Source organism: Aspergillus affinis (assembly GCF_023601865.1).
Source record: "Aspergillus affinis strain CMG 70 chromosome Unknown NODE_46_length_220473_cov_87_121971, whole genome shotgun sequence".
NCBI classification, from domain to species: domain Eukaryota; kingdom Fungi; phylum Ascomycota; class Eurotiomycetes; order Eurotiales; family Aspergillaceae; genus Aspergillus; species Aspergillus affinis.
Window position 1 is genome coordinate 121,223 of NW_026515827.1, and position 19,268 is coordinate 140,490.

General features: G+C 51.7%; 3 protein-coding genes across 3 annotated transcripts; 1 reads left to right on the top strand and 2 right to left on the bottom strand.

Annotated features, from left to right (window-relative positions):
* Positions 1–5,375: 5,375 nt before the first annotated feature.
* Positions 5,376–10,200, bottom strand: KD926_007654 (pentafunctional protein ARO1; the record flags this gene model as incomplete). Its single annotated transcript, XM_053100527.1, has 2 exons — positions 5,376–5,444; positions 5,524–10,200. The coding sequence occupies 2 exons, from the start codon at positions 10,198–10,200 to the stop codon at positions 5,376–5,378; spliced, it is 4,746 nt and encodes a 1,581-aa protein (XP_052955827.1).
* Positions 10,201–11,165: 965 nt separating this feature from the next.
* rat1 (5'->3' exoribonculease Dhp1) lies at positions 11,166–14,515 on the bottom strand (the record flags this gene model as incomplete). Its single annotated transcript, XM_053100528.1, has 5 exons — positions 11,166–11,763; positions 11,839–13,619; positions 13,685–13,810; positions 13,862–14,139; positions 14,209–14,515. 5 exons carry the CDS (start codon positions 14,513–14,515, stop codon positions 11,166–11,168), a joined length of 3,090 nt encoding a protein of 1,029 aa, XP_052955828.1.
* A 602-nt stretch (positions 14,516–15,117) lies between these two features.
* Positions 15,118–18,941, top strand: KD926_007656 (putative intracellular protein transport protein (UsoA); the record flags this gene model as incomplete). The annotated part of the gene is made up of 6 exons (XM_053100529.1): positions 15,118–15,393; positions 15,452–15,502; positions 15,552–15,747; positions 15,819–16,282; positions 16,335–18,806; positions 18,864–18,941. The coding sequence occupies 6 exons, from the start codon at positions 15,118–15,120 to the stop codon at positions 18,939–18,941; spliced, it is 3,537 nt and encodes a 1,178-aa protein (XP_052955829.1).
* Between the last annotated feature and the right edge of the window lie 327 nt (positions 18,942–19,268).

Below are 19,268 nucleotides of genomic sequence, written 5' to 3' on the forward strand. Positions count from 1 at the left end.
CGTCTTTTTGTCTGCCTACCTGGTGGCTTTCACATGCAAATGAGTCAGTCAGGACCCAGTAGACTGGTTAGAATAGGATAGAAGAAAATAGCAGTTCAATTAGTTCTGACCGAGTCAACGTGTATTCCCCATCTTCTAAGCCGGAACATTTTCCAAATGGCCACTGCCTTGGCCCTGGAGATAATAGTGCGACAGATGGAGTAATGCAAGACGACAGGTAGGCAGGGCATGCTCAATGACAGCTGATGATTCGTTATACTGTACAACATACCCCCATCGGCCAATGCAATGTACGGAGTCAAGGATCAAGACTCACGACCAAGGCAGAATCCCCACTTACAGCCTCAATCCCCAGTCCGTGTCTGGGCAGTTAAAAAACACACAGCCAATCCCCAGCCCCGGATTATTTCTACCTGTCTCAGCCCGGGCCCACTGCGCATCATTTCAAAAGAGACGACAGCTGAATCGAGTGGCGACTTTTTCCAGCCATTTGCCCCGGACTTCAACTTCCACCCTACGACGCTACACTGTACCCCGTACTAGCCTGCATCCGCCAAACGAGGGAATAGAGATAGAGATGATGATTCGTTCCATTCAGCCGGTGCTAATGCATGGTTCTCGTCTTACTTTGCCCATGTTTTTCTTTCTTTCTTGATTCAATAAGCTCGCAGGACGCCATGCTTCGTGGCTCCCATGTTGCGCAGTCGTGCGCGTAACCACTCGAGATGATCGCTTGGGGAGGACGGACGGACAGACGGATAGACAGGCCTCCATTCCAATACAAGACCAGGGAATGAAAGGGATTGATAGATTGAATTTGGCTCTAAAGCCACTATCTAAACTAGCCTTGTTCTTCTCATCCCGGTATCTAGGAGAGTTTGATCTGGTCGATCTGTGGGTTTTCAGATGGTCAATGTCATTCATTGACTTTCTTTCATGTCTTGTCTTGTACTCTCGCGTGCGGGGCCGATAATGGTACATACTAGAGTTGAGTGGAAATCCAACTCCAGATGGGAACTGGTACAGATCTTCGGATTTCCAAGTTTGATCCTCCCGAGGACACCAAACATTAAACATTAAACACAAAAAAAGCCACGCATAGCTTATTTACATGAGATCATTGGCACCGATACAGTTACGATCATTATGTCGGTGCTGGTGTTGGTGGTGGAAGGTAGTAGGTATCGTGCTTTTGTGAGCCCATTGGGTTTAAGATTGGGTTAGATCGGATGCGAATACTTTCTTTTTGTCTTTTCTTTGTTGTAAGGTCCAGAGTAGTAAGTAGGGGTTACACTACATCATGACTTTTTTTTAGGTTCGATCCATGCTAGAGATTCCGATCCCTCGGGTTTCGAGTACCGAGATTCAACTGGAGTTGAGACTCTGGGTTAAAAAAAGTAAAACAAGGCTGAAAAGTGAGGACGGGTTTTACTTGAGTAGGTTTGTGGTATGGTATGTATTAGTGTTCTACTGCGGAGGGAAACGAAAAGAGTATTTTATTTTTGGTGTTGATTATTACACTATTGTTATTATTATTATTCTTATTATTATTAAAATATTTTCAATCGAAGTCGACGTAGCATTCAATTAGAAAGACAAAGTAACTACGGGGACCATCCATCCATACAACATCAAATCCTACCGTGTAGTTAATTAGCAGGGCTTAAAAGAAAACCGATAAGCACCTTAAACGGCGTTGCAGTCGCACGGGGAACAAAATCCCACGCGCCCTGCCACATGTCCAGCGACCGAGAAAAAAATAAACATGGGTGTATGGCGTATGGCGTTATGCATGGAAGCCTTGGAAGGGCAGAAAATTCTTCTAGCGTCTTCATGGCTTTTTCATGGCTTCATGCAAGACCGGGTTAGACTGTTAGACTGGTAGGGCGACGAGGGCGTGGAGGGGTCTGATTGGTGAGGCGGGGGGCACAGCCACACCTTGTGTAGCAACACTGCGTCTGCAGCAGGCAGTTGAGCAGTTCATGAAGGAGGGAATCGAAAAAAGTAAAATGCAAGAAGAAAGTGGATCCTTCAAGCAAGGGTAGGTGTGTGGGTGGGTGTATTTTTGGCTTGGCTTTTGGCCTGGGAGGGTAATTCCGAGGTTCAAAAATAACATGTTTTCTTTTTTTAATTCTGTGATGCGGCCTGTTTGGGTAGGTCGATTTAGGGAATTGGGAGATGATGTGCATTACGACGGCTGTACGGCAGGGATGCCGGAATTGAGTATCTTCGTAATTACGTACAATACAGAAATTGTACAGTTGTATATGCAGTACGACGATTTTAGTTGTAGGGTTAAATTTTTAAAAAAGAAAACCCGCGTCGAATCACATCCTGTAGGGTGAAATCGCTCCAACGCCTTGGCATCGGCGGTTCCGCGCGTAGACTTTTTCTAGAAGCCTTCTAATTTTGGGTCGTTTTCGATGCTCTAGCCACTTCGGGGATAGTGCTGTCTGTGCGTCTCGAGAAATTTCTGTTGGGATGCATGATGGACGCATCAATCCATCATTCTCAGTCTCTCTCTCCCTTGTCCGGATATCGCCAGATGTCGGGACTATCCTGCTTTCAGGAAGGAGTCGTGCAGGTCCTGGCGACTAGGAAAATTCTTCACTGCTCGTCTGATCCTATCGGCCTTGATTTGTTTGTCACTTACTCCGTTCGAGTCCGTGTATCCGTAGTCGTACTCCGTATCTCTCTCTCCGTGCACTGTAGGGATCTCTATGGTCGTTTAGATCCTATCGCTAGTCGACTTTGGGAAACATCTACGACACTACCGTAGGATTTACTACCTTCAGCTGGGACAGTCCTGCTCTGCCCTGCCCTGTCCTGCTTTGCCCCGTTCAATGCGACCGTTCAGCTGGGATGTCTCTGCCCTACTCCCTCGGAGTACATACTCCCTAGTCAGGATGTGCTAGGTACTCTAGTAGGAACGGAGTAGAGCATCCCGGAACTTTTTATCCGGTCGGAGGACAGTGCCAAATAGCCAATAGTAAATGCGAGATATACCAGCTACAGAGTACATAGAAGTGTTTTGGATATTGCCCGAAACTGAGAGAGTGAATGGTTGACACTGATCGATATTGAATATTGATATTGATATCGATACCTGTCATGCCCACTATTTCGGCCTGCTCCCCGCAGACCAAATCAAGTCCTGACTCGAGTCCGCCCCAAAAAAACAAAGCCAAAAACCAAAAACAGGTCGCAGGCTGGGTCGTTCTCAATTTTTCTTTGCTTTTTTGTTTTTCTCCCTCGGCCCGGTCGATCAACAAGATCGGCGCAAAGTGCCAGACTGACGGACTCAGCCACACTCCCCCGGCTATCAGAGCCGAGTTGCCCTCCCGCGTGTTAGGTCGGGTTGGCTACCCTGCAAGTTTGAACTAGTGAGGGACTAGAGGGGGATTTCAGAAATTTCTGCGTTTATTTTGGTTTTGATTTCCATTTCTGCCCAACCATGAGCCGGCACTCCTTCCAGGGCTGAATATTGTAATCTAGTAGTCATGATCGGTTCGCGACCGAGCGACCGGTCGGGCGGCCGTTGGAGTTTTAGTCTGAGTTTGCGTGCCACGAGGACAAGATGTGTCTCACTTTTTCCTGCTTTAGTGTCTTCTTGTTTGTGTTGATTGTGGGACTGTTAAACACCGTCGCTTACTGAGCACATAAATTTGGCTCGAAATGATGAGCGGTTGAGACATGGGTTGTTTCTGGTGTGTATCACTTACGAGTCCCTCGGTATGGGGTTGTTTTACGACTACCACAACGGCGTGTGTGGACTGGACTGTAGGCTGGATGAGTTTATTAATAGTAAATTGCGTGTCGAAGTCGGAAAGAGGTTTCATATGATATCGCCGGAGGAGTGTTGCTGCGAATGGAATGATCTGGAGATGCCGTGCTGCGTACGTAGGTGGACTCCATAATGCTTCCTCTGAAAGGAAACTGAATATCCCATGCAATATGATTATAGCCAATAGGTATGGAAATCTGTGTGGTCTGCGCGGGCATTGGCCAAATGTCACTCCATCAGATACGCGCGCAGTGGAGACCTGAATTGGGGGGGGGAGGGAAGAGAGGGTCTCCATTCTCCATGATCATCCATCCCATCCATGACTGAGCATCAAATCACAACTGACAATCATGAATCAATCAATCCTTTGATCCCACCCACCCCATCCGCTTCTTTTTTTTTTTTTCTTACCTCGAAATTCTTACCCAACATGGAATCTATCATCCATGGACTGATCCAGATTCTCATACTCAGGTAGTCCAAGATGCGATCTGCACTGCAACTTGCATTCCTGTTAGGATCTAGATTGAAAAAAAATTTCCCTCCCCCCCCCCCTCTAAAATCCAACACACGACAAGACTAAGAACTAGATCTAGAACTCGGAATTCCCTACGGATCAAATGGCAGGTACTCCGTAGGACTTGACCAGTAGTTAATGCATGTCCTGCAGCGTAAGCACCTACGCTGACGGGGTTCAGGCGTTCTGGACTCTCGGTCGCTACTCGCTTCAAGCGTCTGCACTGCCCGCCGAGGGCCTGGATCTGATGGACTTTGGCCGGTCGGAGTCCAGAACATTAATCTCGACATATCAAGAATCCTGGTGAGGCTAGTTAGTTGGTTATCAAAAATTTCAAATTTATTTCTCTGCCTGAATTGTTTTCTCCATGGGATTGAGTTGATATTGAGAATTGATCTCGAAGCGAAGTGATGCGATGCGATGAGACGGTCGGAGGTCACATGCCTTGGTCATGTGAAACATTCGCGGTCGGGGGATTCTATTCTTAGATTCCTTCCTCGCGATAACCAGACCATCGCTTCGGAATCGTGAGTCGTGATATGTGATAGCGTTGGGAGTCAGGTCTCACCTGACTCGGTTCCGGTGGTTCGCTAGCTACCTAGCGACTCTGTGTCTGTCTACACCGGCGATACAGGCCGTACCGACTCGATACCTACCATACGGAGTGGTACAGACTATTTTCTGACTCCGTGCCATCTCACGGACTACGGACTAGGAGTACGGACTGCAGACTGCATACTATAGACTACAGATAGGTAGTCAGAATGAGATGGATCCATCGACTCATACTTACTAGTTAGCGTCCCATGGGTTGGGAGGCAGCGTGACTGATCGGGTCTCGTGACTGTTGCCGTGAGCCTACGCGAGTCACGCCAGTGACTCCATCGCGATCCTGTTCCTGGGGTAATCCAAGGCGATCCATAGATATGAAGTGGAATAATAAATTGATTTTAGATTAAAGCTGAAAGACTGGGGTGCGAAACCCGAATGACCGAAATGTTCTCATCCTTGGCGCTTTGTGTTGAATTAAAGCCCGGCATCATATAGCTGAGCCTCCAAACCAAGCCTTTCCAATTACTCGGAGCCGATGACAGCCGCCCGGGCATCTTCGTAGAGGGGCGAAATGCCAGTCCAGTGTTTGAACTAGATCCCAAGTTAGTGCTCATTGCTCGCTTATCGTAGTCGACGTCGACCCCAGATTGGGGAGGGTGTCGGTTCTTACCTGGTACCATCCCTGTCCGACCAGGACCTCCAGACCGGGAATGGTTTGCCATCCCGCATCAGAGGCCAGCTGCATCAAGGCGGTTACTGCCGGCTTGTAGGCCATCTCCAGAAGTACCCGCGGGGCCTTGTCCCCGGTCTTGACGATCTCCGCATCGGCCTCCTGCGCGCGCTCGAACATGTGGCAGAGCGTCTCGCGCATGGCGGGATCAATGGGACGATCGGCGGGGATGGTGCCGATGGCCACGCTGGGGACCGAATCGATCTTCTCCTCGGGTCCCACAATGCGGATGTTGTAGCTCGTGGGGAAGGTCGAAACCATGCTCTCCAGCTTGCCGGCGGACCGTCCGACGACGTAGATGGGGGAGTATCCCATGCTGTGGAGGGCAAAGATGGCCGCGCGGGCGGTTCCACCACCGCCGACGACGACAGCGCTGGCGTCACCGCTGGCTCCGTAAACACCGGCGTTGCGCAGGGAGAGGATCATTCCCTGCCAGTCGGTATTGTAACCCACCAAGCGCGCCGGGGCATCGGTGCCCTGACTCACGGGAACAATGGTGTTCACCGCTCCGATGATCTCGGCTTCCTGGGCCACCTCATCCAACAGGGGCATGATGTCCAGTTTCAGCGGAATCGTGACCGAGGCACCGCCGAAATCGGGGGAGCGAATGAACTCCTTCGCATCCTGGGCGTTGGTCGTCTCCGAACGGCTGTACTCGTGGGGCAGACCGGCCTGTCCGAAGAGGGTGTTGTGGAGGGCAGGCGAGCGCGAGGCTGACACGGGGCTGCCGAAGATGGTAAACTTCTTCTGCTTGATCTCACCCATCAGGGACAATCCCCGGCGGATCTCGCTAGCAGAGAGCTGACCCGGCGCAGCCTTGAACGGAAGGCTGGGGTGGGACACGGGGGTCATGAAGCCGTTCAGGATGCGGCTGAGCTGTCCGTTATCGCCCATGTTGATGGCGATGACTGGGACATCGTGAGCCTCCTCGGCCCAGTTCTTGAACTTCCGGAGCGCCGCGTTGTCATCCAGATCCTTGGCAATTCCCACGAGCTTGATCACATCGCCGTACTCAAGCGCCCGGTTGTAGTACTTCATCCAGGACATGTTGGCCCACGACAGCTCGCCCTTGGGGTCGTGGTGGGAGGCAATGATCTTCGAATGGCCCTTGATCTCCGTGACAGCACGGAGCATGTCATCGGGGAAAGCGATTTCCAGGTCGACGAACTCGCTGCCAGACCGCACGGCAAGTCGGTACAGATCCATCGCCGCCTCGTGAGCATCGTCAGGGAAACGGCCACCTTGGCTCTTGGTTCGGATGGTGAAGATTAGAGGAAGCGAAACGCGACTGCGCAGGAACGACATTTGTTCTGCCACGTAGTCCACAGAGGGAATTTCACTGTCCGAAGCGGGGTCCTTCAACAGATCGACTCGTAGTTCCACCGCATCAGATCCCACGCACGCTTCTCCCAGGATGTCACTGGCTTGCCGAAGGTCAGGCAGCGTCAAAGAAACGAAGAAAGACTGAGGCTTGCGTCGGATGATGCTGAGGTTGTCCGTCTGTCCGGTGACGACCTTTACGAATCGGCTGAAATCCTCGAATGCCCGAGCCAGACCGCCCGAGCTCACTTGCTGGCCGTAGTATTGGATATTGCTGCATTCCTGGAACCACGGCTTTCGTCGTAGCCAGACACCCATCATGTCCTCAACATAGGCTGGGCGGGTCTTGTCGATCGAAAGGAAATCCATGACCTTCTTGATATCGCGCATGATGAGCATAACATTTCCCTTGGTCTTGTGGTAATCAACGAGCAGCTTTCTGGCTTCGGGCATTTCAACCACGCCTCCGCCGCAAGCGAAGACGTAGCCGGTTGAACGCTCCTTCACAGTGCGCTGCAGGAGGTTAAGCTCGGCATCGCGGAAACCTTGCCAGCCGCGCTCCTTGATGATGTCGGGAATAGTCTTGCCCTCATTTTGCTCGAGTTCGGTGTCAAGGTCGACGAAAGTCCGGTTCAGTGTCTTCGCAACCCAGTGTCCGGTGGTGCTCTTGCCAGCGCCCCGCATGCCGATGAGGAACACGGAGGCGCTGCTCTTCTCAGCACGGGTGAGGACAGAAGACTCGTCCTCCGCCAGCTCTTTACCCTCCAGACGGACGGAGAACATCTGTCTGAGAGTATCCCACCAGCCAGGCCACGTCTTGCCGACACACTCCTTCTCCAAGATCAGAGTCGACTGAGGGGTCACAAGCGACAAAACGCTGAAGCTGAAGGCGACACGGTGGTCATCGTAGCAGTAGATACCACCGGCTGGCTGGCGAAGAGTCTTGCGGTCAATGCCATCGATCTCAAGGCCGTCATCGTGCTCCCGGCAGACAACGCCGAATTTGGCAAGCTCGTCCTTCATGGCCTTGATTCGGTTGCACTCCTTCACACGCTGGTTGGCAATTCCGTAGATGCGAGTGGTGTGGTTGTCACCATCGCCACGGGCCACAGCGGCAAGCACGGATGCAGTCAGGAACGCATCGGTCATCGGCTCCATGTCCACATTGGTGAGAGGTCGCAGTTGACCGTTCGCCGGACCAACGACGGTAGTCGAGGTATCGGTCTGCTTGACGGAGCATCCCATGGGGCCCAGAACATCAACAGCAAAGCGAGCATCGCCCTGAAGGGATTTCGATCCAATGTTCGGGACGGTGCAAGTGGTGCCGGTGATAGCGGCAATGGCTAAGGGGTAGGTTGCAGAGCTGGCGTCGCTCTCGACGACATACTCAGCAGGGTTGACATAGCGACCCTGAGGGATGTGGTAAGTGTGTTCCTCCGTAGTGGACTTCTTCACATCGATGCCGAAGGATCTCATCATCGCCGTGGTCATGTCAATGTACGGTTGCGAGATGGGCTTTCCGCCCACCAGCTTCAAAGTAACGGGCTCCTTGGCGTAGGGAGCACACATCAACAGCGAGGAAACATATTGCGAAGACACCTTGGCGGCGAGGTTGATTTGACCACCGGCAAATCCGCCGGAGGCAGTGATATTGAGAGGGAGACTGCCCTTCTTCTCGACGTATTCAATGGATGCACCGTTCGTGGTCAGAGCATCAACCAAATCACCGATCGGCCGCTGCTTCATACGGTTGTTACCGGTAAGGACGCTGGAGTCCACGGTGCTTGGGGTCGCGAGGGTCGCGACGGTAGTGAGGAAACGCGACGCAGTGCCGGCATTGCCAAGGTAAAGAGGCGAAGGGTGCGCTTGAATGTTTCCACCCTTGCCGTTCACAACGAGCACTTCACCCTCCTCTTCCCAGGAGAAGGTGGCGGCGCCAAGTTTCTCCAAGGCGTTCAACATGACCTCGGTGTCATCCGAATGCAACAGGTTCTTGACGCGGCAGGTACCCGACCCAAGAGCGGCCAGGACCAGAGCTCGGTTGGAGATACTCTTTGATCCCGGGGGAGCGCAGGTAACGTTCGACTCGGCGGCGACACCGGGCTGAACCTCGATGCTGGGGGCAAGCACCACGCTGATGTCCTCGTTGGGGACGACGCTGGCCCTTGGCTCGTAGGTGCGGCCGATGGCCGACAGGAGCACGATCTTCTTCTTGGGGCCGTCGTTCTTCTTGTCGAGAGCCATGTTGAACAGCAGCTGGTCCACGGGGCAGTGCTTTCCGGCGGTCATCTTTCTGATCCGCGAATCCTTCAAGGAGGTAGGCAGGCCGTAAGCAGAAATGCACTTGACAATACGGGAAACAGCAACGCCCTTGAGGAGTCCGAGATGGCGGGCGAGCTCGGCCTCTTTGACCATGCCGATCGCGACACATTCTCCATGGAGGATCTGAGGAGTCAGGATCGCCTCAATGGCGTGACCGATGGAGTGACCCCAGTTGAGAAGGTTTCGCAAGCCACCCTCACGCTCGTCCGCGGAGACAACGTAGGCCTTGTGGCGGGCAGAGGCCAGGATTCTGGCCTTGAGGATATCCTCAATGCCCTCAAACCGGTGCTGACCGGGGTTCACCTGACGACGAACAGCCGTCAGGATGGTGTCGGCATGCTCTTCCAGAGCAGCGAATTCTTCTTCACTCGAGATGGCAGCGGTCTTGATGACCTCCGCCATACCGTTGATGAACTCCCGCACGGGGAGGGTCTCGAGGAATTCCAGGTCAATGTAGATCTTGGTGGGCTGCCAGATGGCACCGATAAGGTTCTTGCCCAACGGAGTGTCAATGGCGGTCTTTCCTCCGATGGAGGAGTCTACCATGGCCAGAAGCGTCGTCGGAACCTGAACATACCGGACTCCACGCATGTAGGTCGCGGCGACGAAACCAGTCAGGTCTCCGATGACTCCTCCGCCTAGCGCAATCACCACCGTATCGCGACCACACGGGGGGCTCTGGCTCAACATCCAATCCTCAATGTCGGCTTTGGTCTGTCGGGACTTGGAGACCTCACCCGGGGGTGCATGGTACACCAGTAGGCGAGGCGACGACGCGAGGTGGGCGGTGGCATCTTCGAAGGTCTTCTGGAAGGAGGGGGTATAGATCGAACCGATATTCGTGTCGGTGATAAGAACGTAGGTGGTCGAGGGGCAGTCCCGGACCAGATCCTTAGCGACGTAGTTACGCCAAAGACCGAAATCCGAGACGATGCTCTCCCGACCCAGAATGCTAATCTTCGTGGGTTCGGTCATGATCGAATGGAGGAGGGGTGGTAAACGACAAGCAAGGGAGACGGGCGATTCGCAACTATGGGAGGAATAACCAGTCTCAAGTTAATTCATGCTGTGACTGGTAGCAAACAGTACCCCAGGAGTTCGTCCAAAGCGTCTCAATAGCGAGTACAGACTCGAATACGAGACGACACAGGAGAGAAATCCAGGAAAGAATAAGGAAAGAAAGAAAGTTGGAGGAGAGAGTTGGCGTCGGAGAGAAAACTGGAGCGGGGCTTTCTCAGCTGAGCCCAAAGGGGAATGATGAACACGACCGCAAGGGGGAATTCAAGTCATTCAATTGGCAATTGGTAACAGGGGCGGCGAGAAAGGAGCAGACCCGAGCACGATGGGAATGGAACTGACGATGATTGCTCGGTTAGGGAAAGGCAGAGTGGTGGTGAAGAGGGAAAAGATCCACCGGAGAAGTTCATTTCCTCGATTGACTCACTTTTTGCCCGCTCCGATGTCGCCTCGGCATTGGCCGTGCCTCTGCCGGTGATCCACCGATTTATTTGTGAATACAGAATTGATTCCAGTCGGTGAGGTCTGAACTCTCATGTTAGAGATTTACTTTACTAGTTTCCAGGTAGTCCGCAGGAAAAAGATAGTATGGATTAGCCGGTACATCCCCGGGCGTCGTAGCATTCCTTTTCTTTTCATACAAACTTCCTCCTCGTAGAACCATCACACCCAAAGTAACGAAGCCAAAAGGACAACGCGCAAACTCCCATCCCAAGTAGTATATGACATGTCATCTTGCTGCTCAATTCCCGAAGCAGGAGGTAAAGAATCACAGAAGAAAAGGAGAACCAAGAAAAACAAAACACAGAGAAAAGAAAAAAGAAAAATAAACAAAAATTGACTTCGGCAAAACACGCACGATCCAAGAAACAGATCGACATCGGAAACAAACTATAGATCTAACAAACCCACACCTTTCCCTTCTAGTAGCGCCCGTATCCACCCTGATTTCTCGATCCATAGGAATCCCGACCTGAGTGACCTCCTCGGGAATATCCTCCGCCCCGGCCGCGCCAGTTGGATCCCTGCGGCTGGCCCTGGCCATAGTAATCGTCTCGTCCGTAGTTCTGTCGGGGAGGCGGTCCGCCATAGGGGCCGCGGTTTTGGTACTGCTGACGACCATCAGAGTAACCCTGCATGCCTCCACGGGGAGGAGGGGGCGGTCCTCGGGAGTATCCCGTGGATCCGGGCTGCGGAGGAACCCAGCCTGAAGGTGCATTGTTGCCGGCGGGCTTAAAGTTGGGATCCAAATGCGCCGCGAAGGGGTTGGGACGCTCCTGGCTGGCGTAGTTGATGTGACCGTCGTGACCACCGTGACCACCGTGACCACCACGACCGCCGCGACCGCCGCGACCTCCGCCGCCACGGAACGGAGCTCCTCCAAACGACCGACCGGAGTTCTGCGCTTTGTTCTTGACGGCCATGATGTCGCCGTAGTCCAAAGCCGGCTCGGGGAATTTAACGCCGCGCAACAGCATGGATTTGTGGATGTGGGAAGACTTGGGGATCTCGTAGTTGACCCTGTATGCATCGGATATTAACCAATTGGATCAAGAATTAATCAGTATGGGGGGGAGGGGGAAATGATCAACTTACGTCAAAGAGCGGTCTTCATCCAAGCTCGGCATGCCATATTGTTCGAGCGTCGATACCAAAGAGCTGTGTGGAATATACGTGTCGTTGCGTTCCACCTTGCCGGCCAATCCTTCACTCACACGCTGGTTCAATTTGACCTCGGGGGCACCTTGCTTCTTGGAGTAGAAATTGGCGACCAGATCTTGATACAATGGGTGACTATCCGAGATCAACAACACCTCCTTACCCATGGCATTGCGAAGTTTCTCCTCGTCTGAAAGAAAAGGGTATTTCTTTTCCATGGCAGTCAAGAGTCGCTTCTCGTCAATGAACGGCAGCAAAACGACTCCCTGCCAGGCAAATTTCTTGCCGTTCAGATCCAGCGGGAAATCCTCCGGGTAGAAGTCAATGATCTCACTCTTCGGGTCGCTCATTAGGTCGTGGAAAATTTCGGGGATAGCGTGGTTAGAAGAGGCCGGGAGGACACCCATCAGCTGTTCAAATGGCTTGAACGGGGTGCCTTTGTCGAATGATAGTTCCATGTCACCAATGTCCACGAAGTCTGCAGCAAATGGCGCGTAATGGTAAGGATAATACCAGGTCCACGAGGGACACCCCTGGAAATAATATAATAGAACCCAGGCGAGACCTTCCGCATATGCGCGGGCGACCTTGTGTCGGAACTCTTTGTCGGCTGGGTCGACGCCGAATTTTTGCTCGTAGTATCGGTCGGCATATCCTTCCTCCCAAAGACGCACGTTGTCGGGGGGCATATCATTGTCATCCTGTTGGGGTTTCGACTCGTTGTTCTGAGCGCTGCCTCCGTTTTCTTCTCCCTCTGCCTTTCTTTTTCCGAGAACGGAGGGCGAGGTCTGCTCCGGTTGATCGCCCGATGGCTCCTCGCTCTCGGCTGTAGGCTCCTCAGAGTCTTGGTCGCCTTGCGAACCTTTCATGAGCTTATCTTTGAGGACGGCGGCGGCGCTTTTGTTGGCCATATTGGCCCTGTAGACATTGCCGCGATTAACCACCATGCTGTGGGTCAACTCTCTGGACTCTTTAGATAAATGTCCTCGTCCGGGAGTGATGAGCTCCATCGGCATCGAGGAGGGCGCGGCATTGTCGCCACCACCGCGAGCTCGGTTGCTCGCGGGTGCGGCGGGCTCGTACGTATCATAGCTGGGCGAACTTCTCCTTCGCTTGCTGGCACGCTCCTCTCGAGCCTTGTCCTCTTGCTTGCGTCTTCTCTCATTCGCAGCCTTTCTCTCCTCGACTTGTCTCCGTCGACGGAAAATGGCGTCCTCCTGCTTGGCTAGACCCTGCAAAATGAGCTGGGCCCTTTTGAAGTCCACATGTCCATCTTGCGTTAGATATCCACCCATGGCGGGGATATTGTCGCGCCAGATCGCAATGAGGGTATCGATACCATTCTCACGAATGTCTAGCGATGGTAAGTGCGGAAGGAAATCGTTTCCTACGAAAAAACACATAAACACCCAGTCGTCCAAGGCCCGCTCCAAATCGAAAGCGAATGGCTGCCCGGGAACCCAGAGCTCGACAGCAAGGTATTCCCGCAGGATGGAGACGTTAAGCCAGATGAATGGCTTGAGCGAGGAACCCTTGCCCTTTTCATCGAATTCACCGTTCTTCTCCTTGGCTTGGCCTCTGCATTCCTCTGCCTTGTGGCCGGGTTGACCACATAGCCTACAGGTCCGTGCCTTTGATTCTTGGAAGAACACATCTTCTCGGAGAACTCGGAAATAGGGTTCATGTGTCGCAAGTCCCAGCATGATCAAATCGGCATCCTAAAGAACCATTTAATGTCAGCAGTGTATCTCAACGAATCAATTTCTTTCCTCTCACCACATACCAAACCGTAGATGACATGACGAGTATTGGGGTCGTGCTCCGGCGACGCTCGCTGCGATCGAACGAATTCCATGATCTTATGCTCTCCCTCTCCTGGGACGGTCGCATCGGAAATGATGATTTTGAGCTGCGCAAGTCAGAACGGAGAACATCAGAAACCACGAGTTGGGTGTCAAACCTTTTCCCAAGCCGGATCAGTGTTGAGCTTATACGAAATCCAGTAGCGCAGCGCAGCAGCAAGAATGTCCATGAACGGAGTACCCGGAGTAATCACGTTGCTATCCCAAGTCTTCTCAATGACTTCTTCCTGAATATCCTGATCGGCCTTGTTACCACTCTTCTTCGCCAGCATCTTTCGGAACTCCTCCTTCTTCTCGTCGTTTTCTCTAGCCTCCTGGGCAGAGCGGAAACGTCGTGCGCGCTGTTGGTTCATCTTGGCTCGCGGTGCCACGCCATCTAAAGAAGTTCGGGACCTCCGGTCAGTAATCGCTCGTAGTAAAAAATAATCAAAGAGCTATAACATACCAACGGCGATCATCAGCAGCTTCCTGGGACGAACCATGTTCACCACGCGATCGGTATAGTTGAAAATCTCCAGCATCATCTCCTGCTCGTTCGCCGGCGGGGGCTTTCCCTCCGGATGGGTACACGGGTGGACGATACCGTTCATATCCAGGTAGAGATTATCCATTTCGTCTCCATTGGGGTTGGGACGGGTCGTATCAACCGGAACTTCTTCCCCATTGACCTCGTAAGGACGCTCCTCGATCACCGGCGAGATGATCTTGGGGTACTTGTTGGAGAGCCATCGGAACAGCGCTGGGACACCCATGATGATACAATAAGGCGAGTAAGTGAAGAGATTATCAAGATGGTAATGACTAAAATCTCAAGGGCGCAAATAAACTCTGATATTCTAAATGCAGTTGGCGATGCGTTCCATCGAATAGTTTTCCTGGACCGCCTGACTTAAGAATCGCAAATTGCACCGAGCTTTACGATGAGCAAGGAAGAGGGTTGATAAAGAAAGAAACCTATCCCGAGGAGACTGAGGACAAGGGAAATTGCAGGTATCAAAGCCCTTTATTCTTTGACTGGAGGGCGGGTCAAACAGCGAGACCTGGAAGTTTCTTCAGGGCCCGTTGAATGAATGGATGAATGACCCGGATAGATAAACGGGGTTTTCGGCTCTCTGCTTTGTCGCGGTTCCGCCTTAGCGGCTGCTTGGCATTTCCGTCGGAGACACCACCTAATTATTATTATTGTTGTTCTGACATGCCGAGTCCTCTGCATCGCAGCTGCTCCGCAACTGAACAACTCAGCATTGGAGCGTTGCATTTTGGTTTTCTGTTTCTGGCTGGAGCCTGTCCGATGTTTATAAATTGCTACGTCCGCCGCCAGCGGTGACCATGATACTACGAGCTACCGGTCGCAATGTTTCGCATACTCGAATCGCAGGCCCCGGCCAAACAAACCGCCACGGATACGATCAATACTCTGAGCAGTAGACTGCAGAGTGCTACACTGTTGGAAGACCGTCGGGCAGCTATCCAGGGACTGAGGAGCTTCGCGAAGCTCTATCCTGCCTCCGTCGCCTCTGGTGCGCTGCGACCGTTGATTAGCGGTCTTACAAATGACCGAGAAGATGTGGACACGATTAAGGTGGTCCTGGAGACCTTGTTGAACCTGTTTTCGCCGGATGAGAATAGTGTTAGTTGCTTTCGATCGCTAACTACATGGACAGTTTGTACTGATTTGGATTGTCTAGCCCGAAGCCTCTGATGAGATTGCTCTTTGGCTGGCCGACGAGTTCACGCAGGTATGCTTCCTCCGCATATGAAATACTGGCCTCGCTAACGGGGCGAAAGCGACAAGACAACATCACCGCCCTCCTCGACCTACTCGATACCAGAGAATTCTACTCTCGCCTATATTCCTTGCAATTGATGTTCCAGATCTCGAGCGCGCGACCGGAGAGAACGCAGGAATGTATATTGACGGCACCGCTGGGAATCCCGAGGCTCGTCACTGCTTTGGGTGATGCTCGAGAACCAGTCCGGAATGGTATGATACTCGTGCGGATATAAGAGGTCTTCACGACAATAGATTCGCTGACAATTGTCGTGGATTTACAGAAGCCTTGTTGCTCCTCATCGCGCTTACCCCGGCATCCGAGGAATTCCAGAAGCTTGTCGCATTCGAGAATGCATTCGATCTTGTATTCTCCCTCATCGAAACCGAGGGTGCCTTGACGCATGGATCGGAAGTCGTCGAAGACTGTCTCTCTTTGCTCGCCAATCTCCTAAGACTCAACATCTCCAACCAGTCATACTTCAGGGAAACGGGCTGCGTCAAGAGAGTAGCGAAGCTTCTCGCCGACGTGAACCAAGAACAGAACTCTGGTGAACCTGCTCCCCAGTGGACGCTCGCTCATCGCGATAAGAATATCTGGGGCTTGCTGGTTATAATTCAACTGTTTTTAGTTCGCGGTGGAATCAATACACCGGCCAACCAAATGGCATTCTGGAATAACGGTGTGATGGAGCAAGCGTTAAGTGCTGCTTTTAGCCAAAGATTCAGCGTCAATGTCACGTCTAAGGTTTGTGGGACAGGCTCTTATGGCTTGGAGATTCAATGCTGATTGCTTATAGGCGCTGGCTACCATTGCGGATCTGATCAGAGGAAACCCACCTCTGCAAGAAAGGTTCGGCGACGTGGAGGTCTTCTGGGGCGTCAAACCGACCGAGGGCGCTGTGAACGGCGATGCAGCGGGCAAAGAATTCCAACGCATCAATGTGATGGAGGCTCTGCTCAAACTCACACTCGAGCCTGCCACTATTCAACTTCTCGACGCACGTCTTGCCGCCTGTGAATGCGTCAAAGCATTTTTCACCCACCACACTGGAATTCGCGTTCATGTTCTGCGAAGAGCCATCGATGGGCATGTCAGCGGGCAGGATGAGATTCCTAACATCTTGTCTGTCTTGCTTACCCCGCCAGAACTCCGAGGCAATGCCGATCCGTATCAGACGTGGATGGCTTCTGTTCTGATGTTCCATCTGCTGTTTGAAAATGCCGAAGCCAAGGCGATTGCTATGGAGGTAACGGAGGGTGATGCCGAAAGTGGCGAAGAAGTCATCACCTGCATTCAGACCATAGTTGGCAACCTGATCACTGGCATACAAAGGGGGGATGACGAACGAATCACTCTTGGGTATCTCATGTTGCTCTGTGGGTGGCTCTTTGAGGAGCCTGATGCCGTGAATGACTTCCTTGGAGAAGGGAGTAGCATCCAAACTTTGCTACAAGAAATCAAACATCGCGGGGCTCCATACGTACTTTTGACCGGCCTTTGCACCGTTTTGCTCGGAATTATCTATGAGTTCTCATCGAAAGACTCCCCGATTCCTCGGCAAACATTGCACAAGCTGTTGATCGAGCAGTTAGGGCGAGACCAGTTTATCGATAAGATCACGCGATTTAGGGAGTCTCCCGCGGTTCGCGACTTTGAAGTCCTACCACAGACAGTGGCCGGACAACTCGAAGGAGGCCTTCTCGAGATCTATTTCGATCGCACGTTCATTGACTTTTGCAAAGACAATTTTGGCCGTCTGACTCGCTCAATTGACCGTGAGCCTGGCCTTGAGGTTTCAGTTATCACCAACGGCGTTGAGAGAGGGGTTTCGCGTGAACTGGTCGATTCTCTCAAGGGGGAGCTTGAGGACCGGACCCAATCGATACAAAAGCTAGAATCCGACCTTATTGCTTTGCAAAATAAACTGGAGCATGAACAGCTTGATCACAGGAAATCCAAAGAGACGAGCACGATGGAGGCTTCCAAGATCAAACAAATTAACGATTCACTGCAGAGGAATCACGAACAGGAGCTGTCAGCATTGAAGCAAGAGCATCAGCGGGAGATGAATGAGCTCATGAGACAACATGGCGATCAGCTCCGCGCAATTGACAATCAACTCAGGGTTGCCTCGAATGAACATGAAAGGAAAAGTCAGAAGATGAAAGAACACCACGAGGCCGAAGTTGCCGAGTTACAGAAACGGATCCGATCACTAGAATCGGAATTCACGCGCGCCGGGGACCAATATTCGGGCGAGGTGGCTGATCTCAAGACAACCATTGAAAGACTGATGTCTGATGCCAGCAAACTGAAGGAGCGACATGCCGCTGAAATATCGGACTTAAATGAAACGATTCAACTGCTCGAATCCAACATTGACGAGAACAACAAGCAACACACGGCTGAAGTCTCGAACCTGAATGAGAAGATACAGAGTTTGCAGACAGAGGTTGATTCGGCTAAACAGCAGCATGAAACCGAGCTTGCAGAGCTTAAATCGACAAATACCTCTCTCCAGACCGAGCTTGACTCAGTAAAACAACAATATGAAACCCAGGTCACGGAGCTCAAATCTACGAATGAATCGCTGCAATCGATTGTTGATTCTGGAAAACAGCAATACGACGCGCAGCTTGCGGATCTTCAATCTAAGAACGAATCTTTACAATCAGAGCTTGATTCTGGGGAAAAGAAGTACGATGCTCAGCTCACGGACCTCCAGTCTAAAAACAAATCGTTACAATCAGAGCTTGACTCTGGGAAACAGCAGTATGATGCGCAGCTTTCGGATCTCCAGTCTAAAAACAAGTCTTTGCAATCGGAGCTTGACTCTGGGAAGCAACAGCATGAGAGTGGAGCTGCGGACCTCAAGTCTCGGAACGAGTCCTTGCAAAAAGAGCTTGATGCTATCAAAAAGGAGAATGAGTCCGAGATCGCAGGTCTCAAGTCTACAAATGAGTTATTGCTGTCCGAACTTGACGCAGCCAAGAAGGCTTCTACACAGGATACACAAGCTGTGCATGACGACTACTCCTCCAAGATCTCTGCTTTAGAGAAACGGGCGGAAGAGGCAGAAAAGAAAGCAAAGAAGACCGAAGACGATGCACGTAAATCTGCCGAGACACTCAAAGAGGCCCAAAATGCCCTCGAGAAAGCCAAATCGGAAGCTAAAGAAAAGGAAGAAGCCCGCAATGCAGCACAGACTGAACTTGAGGATCTACTTATTGTATTTGGTGACCTGGAGACTAAGAGAAGTGATGATAAGGTGAGTTAGCCCGAATACGCGCGACAACATATACCGTTGGCTAACCTCATTTACTAGAAACGCCTCAAGGATCTCGGACAGGAAGTCTCGGATGAAGACGACGACGACGAGGATGAGGATGAGGATGAAGATTAGCGTGGACGAATTTGATTAGTTCTCTTGAATATACATACATCTTTGATTTCGATTGACTTAGAATTATTATTTACTCTCATGCAGAGATTCCTGATTCGAGACTTATGGTCAGCTGAGGCAAGCTCCTTTGTTCTATTCATAGACATTCTCATTAATCTCAGGCACTATTTACTCCTTCCTGCATCGCCGGATAGGATCTACTTCTATCTGCCTTTGTTGCTTCTGACATACAACCAAACCAGGACGATTATGACTAGTCTTACTTCATTGAAGTCCACGTAGGGATGATATTTGTGGTCTTTCACCTCTGCCTCACAATTGTAACAA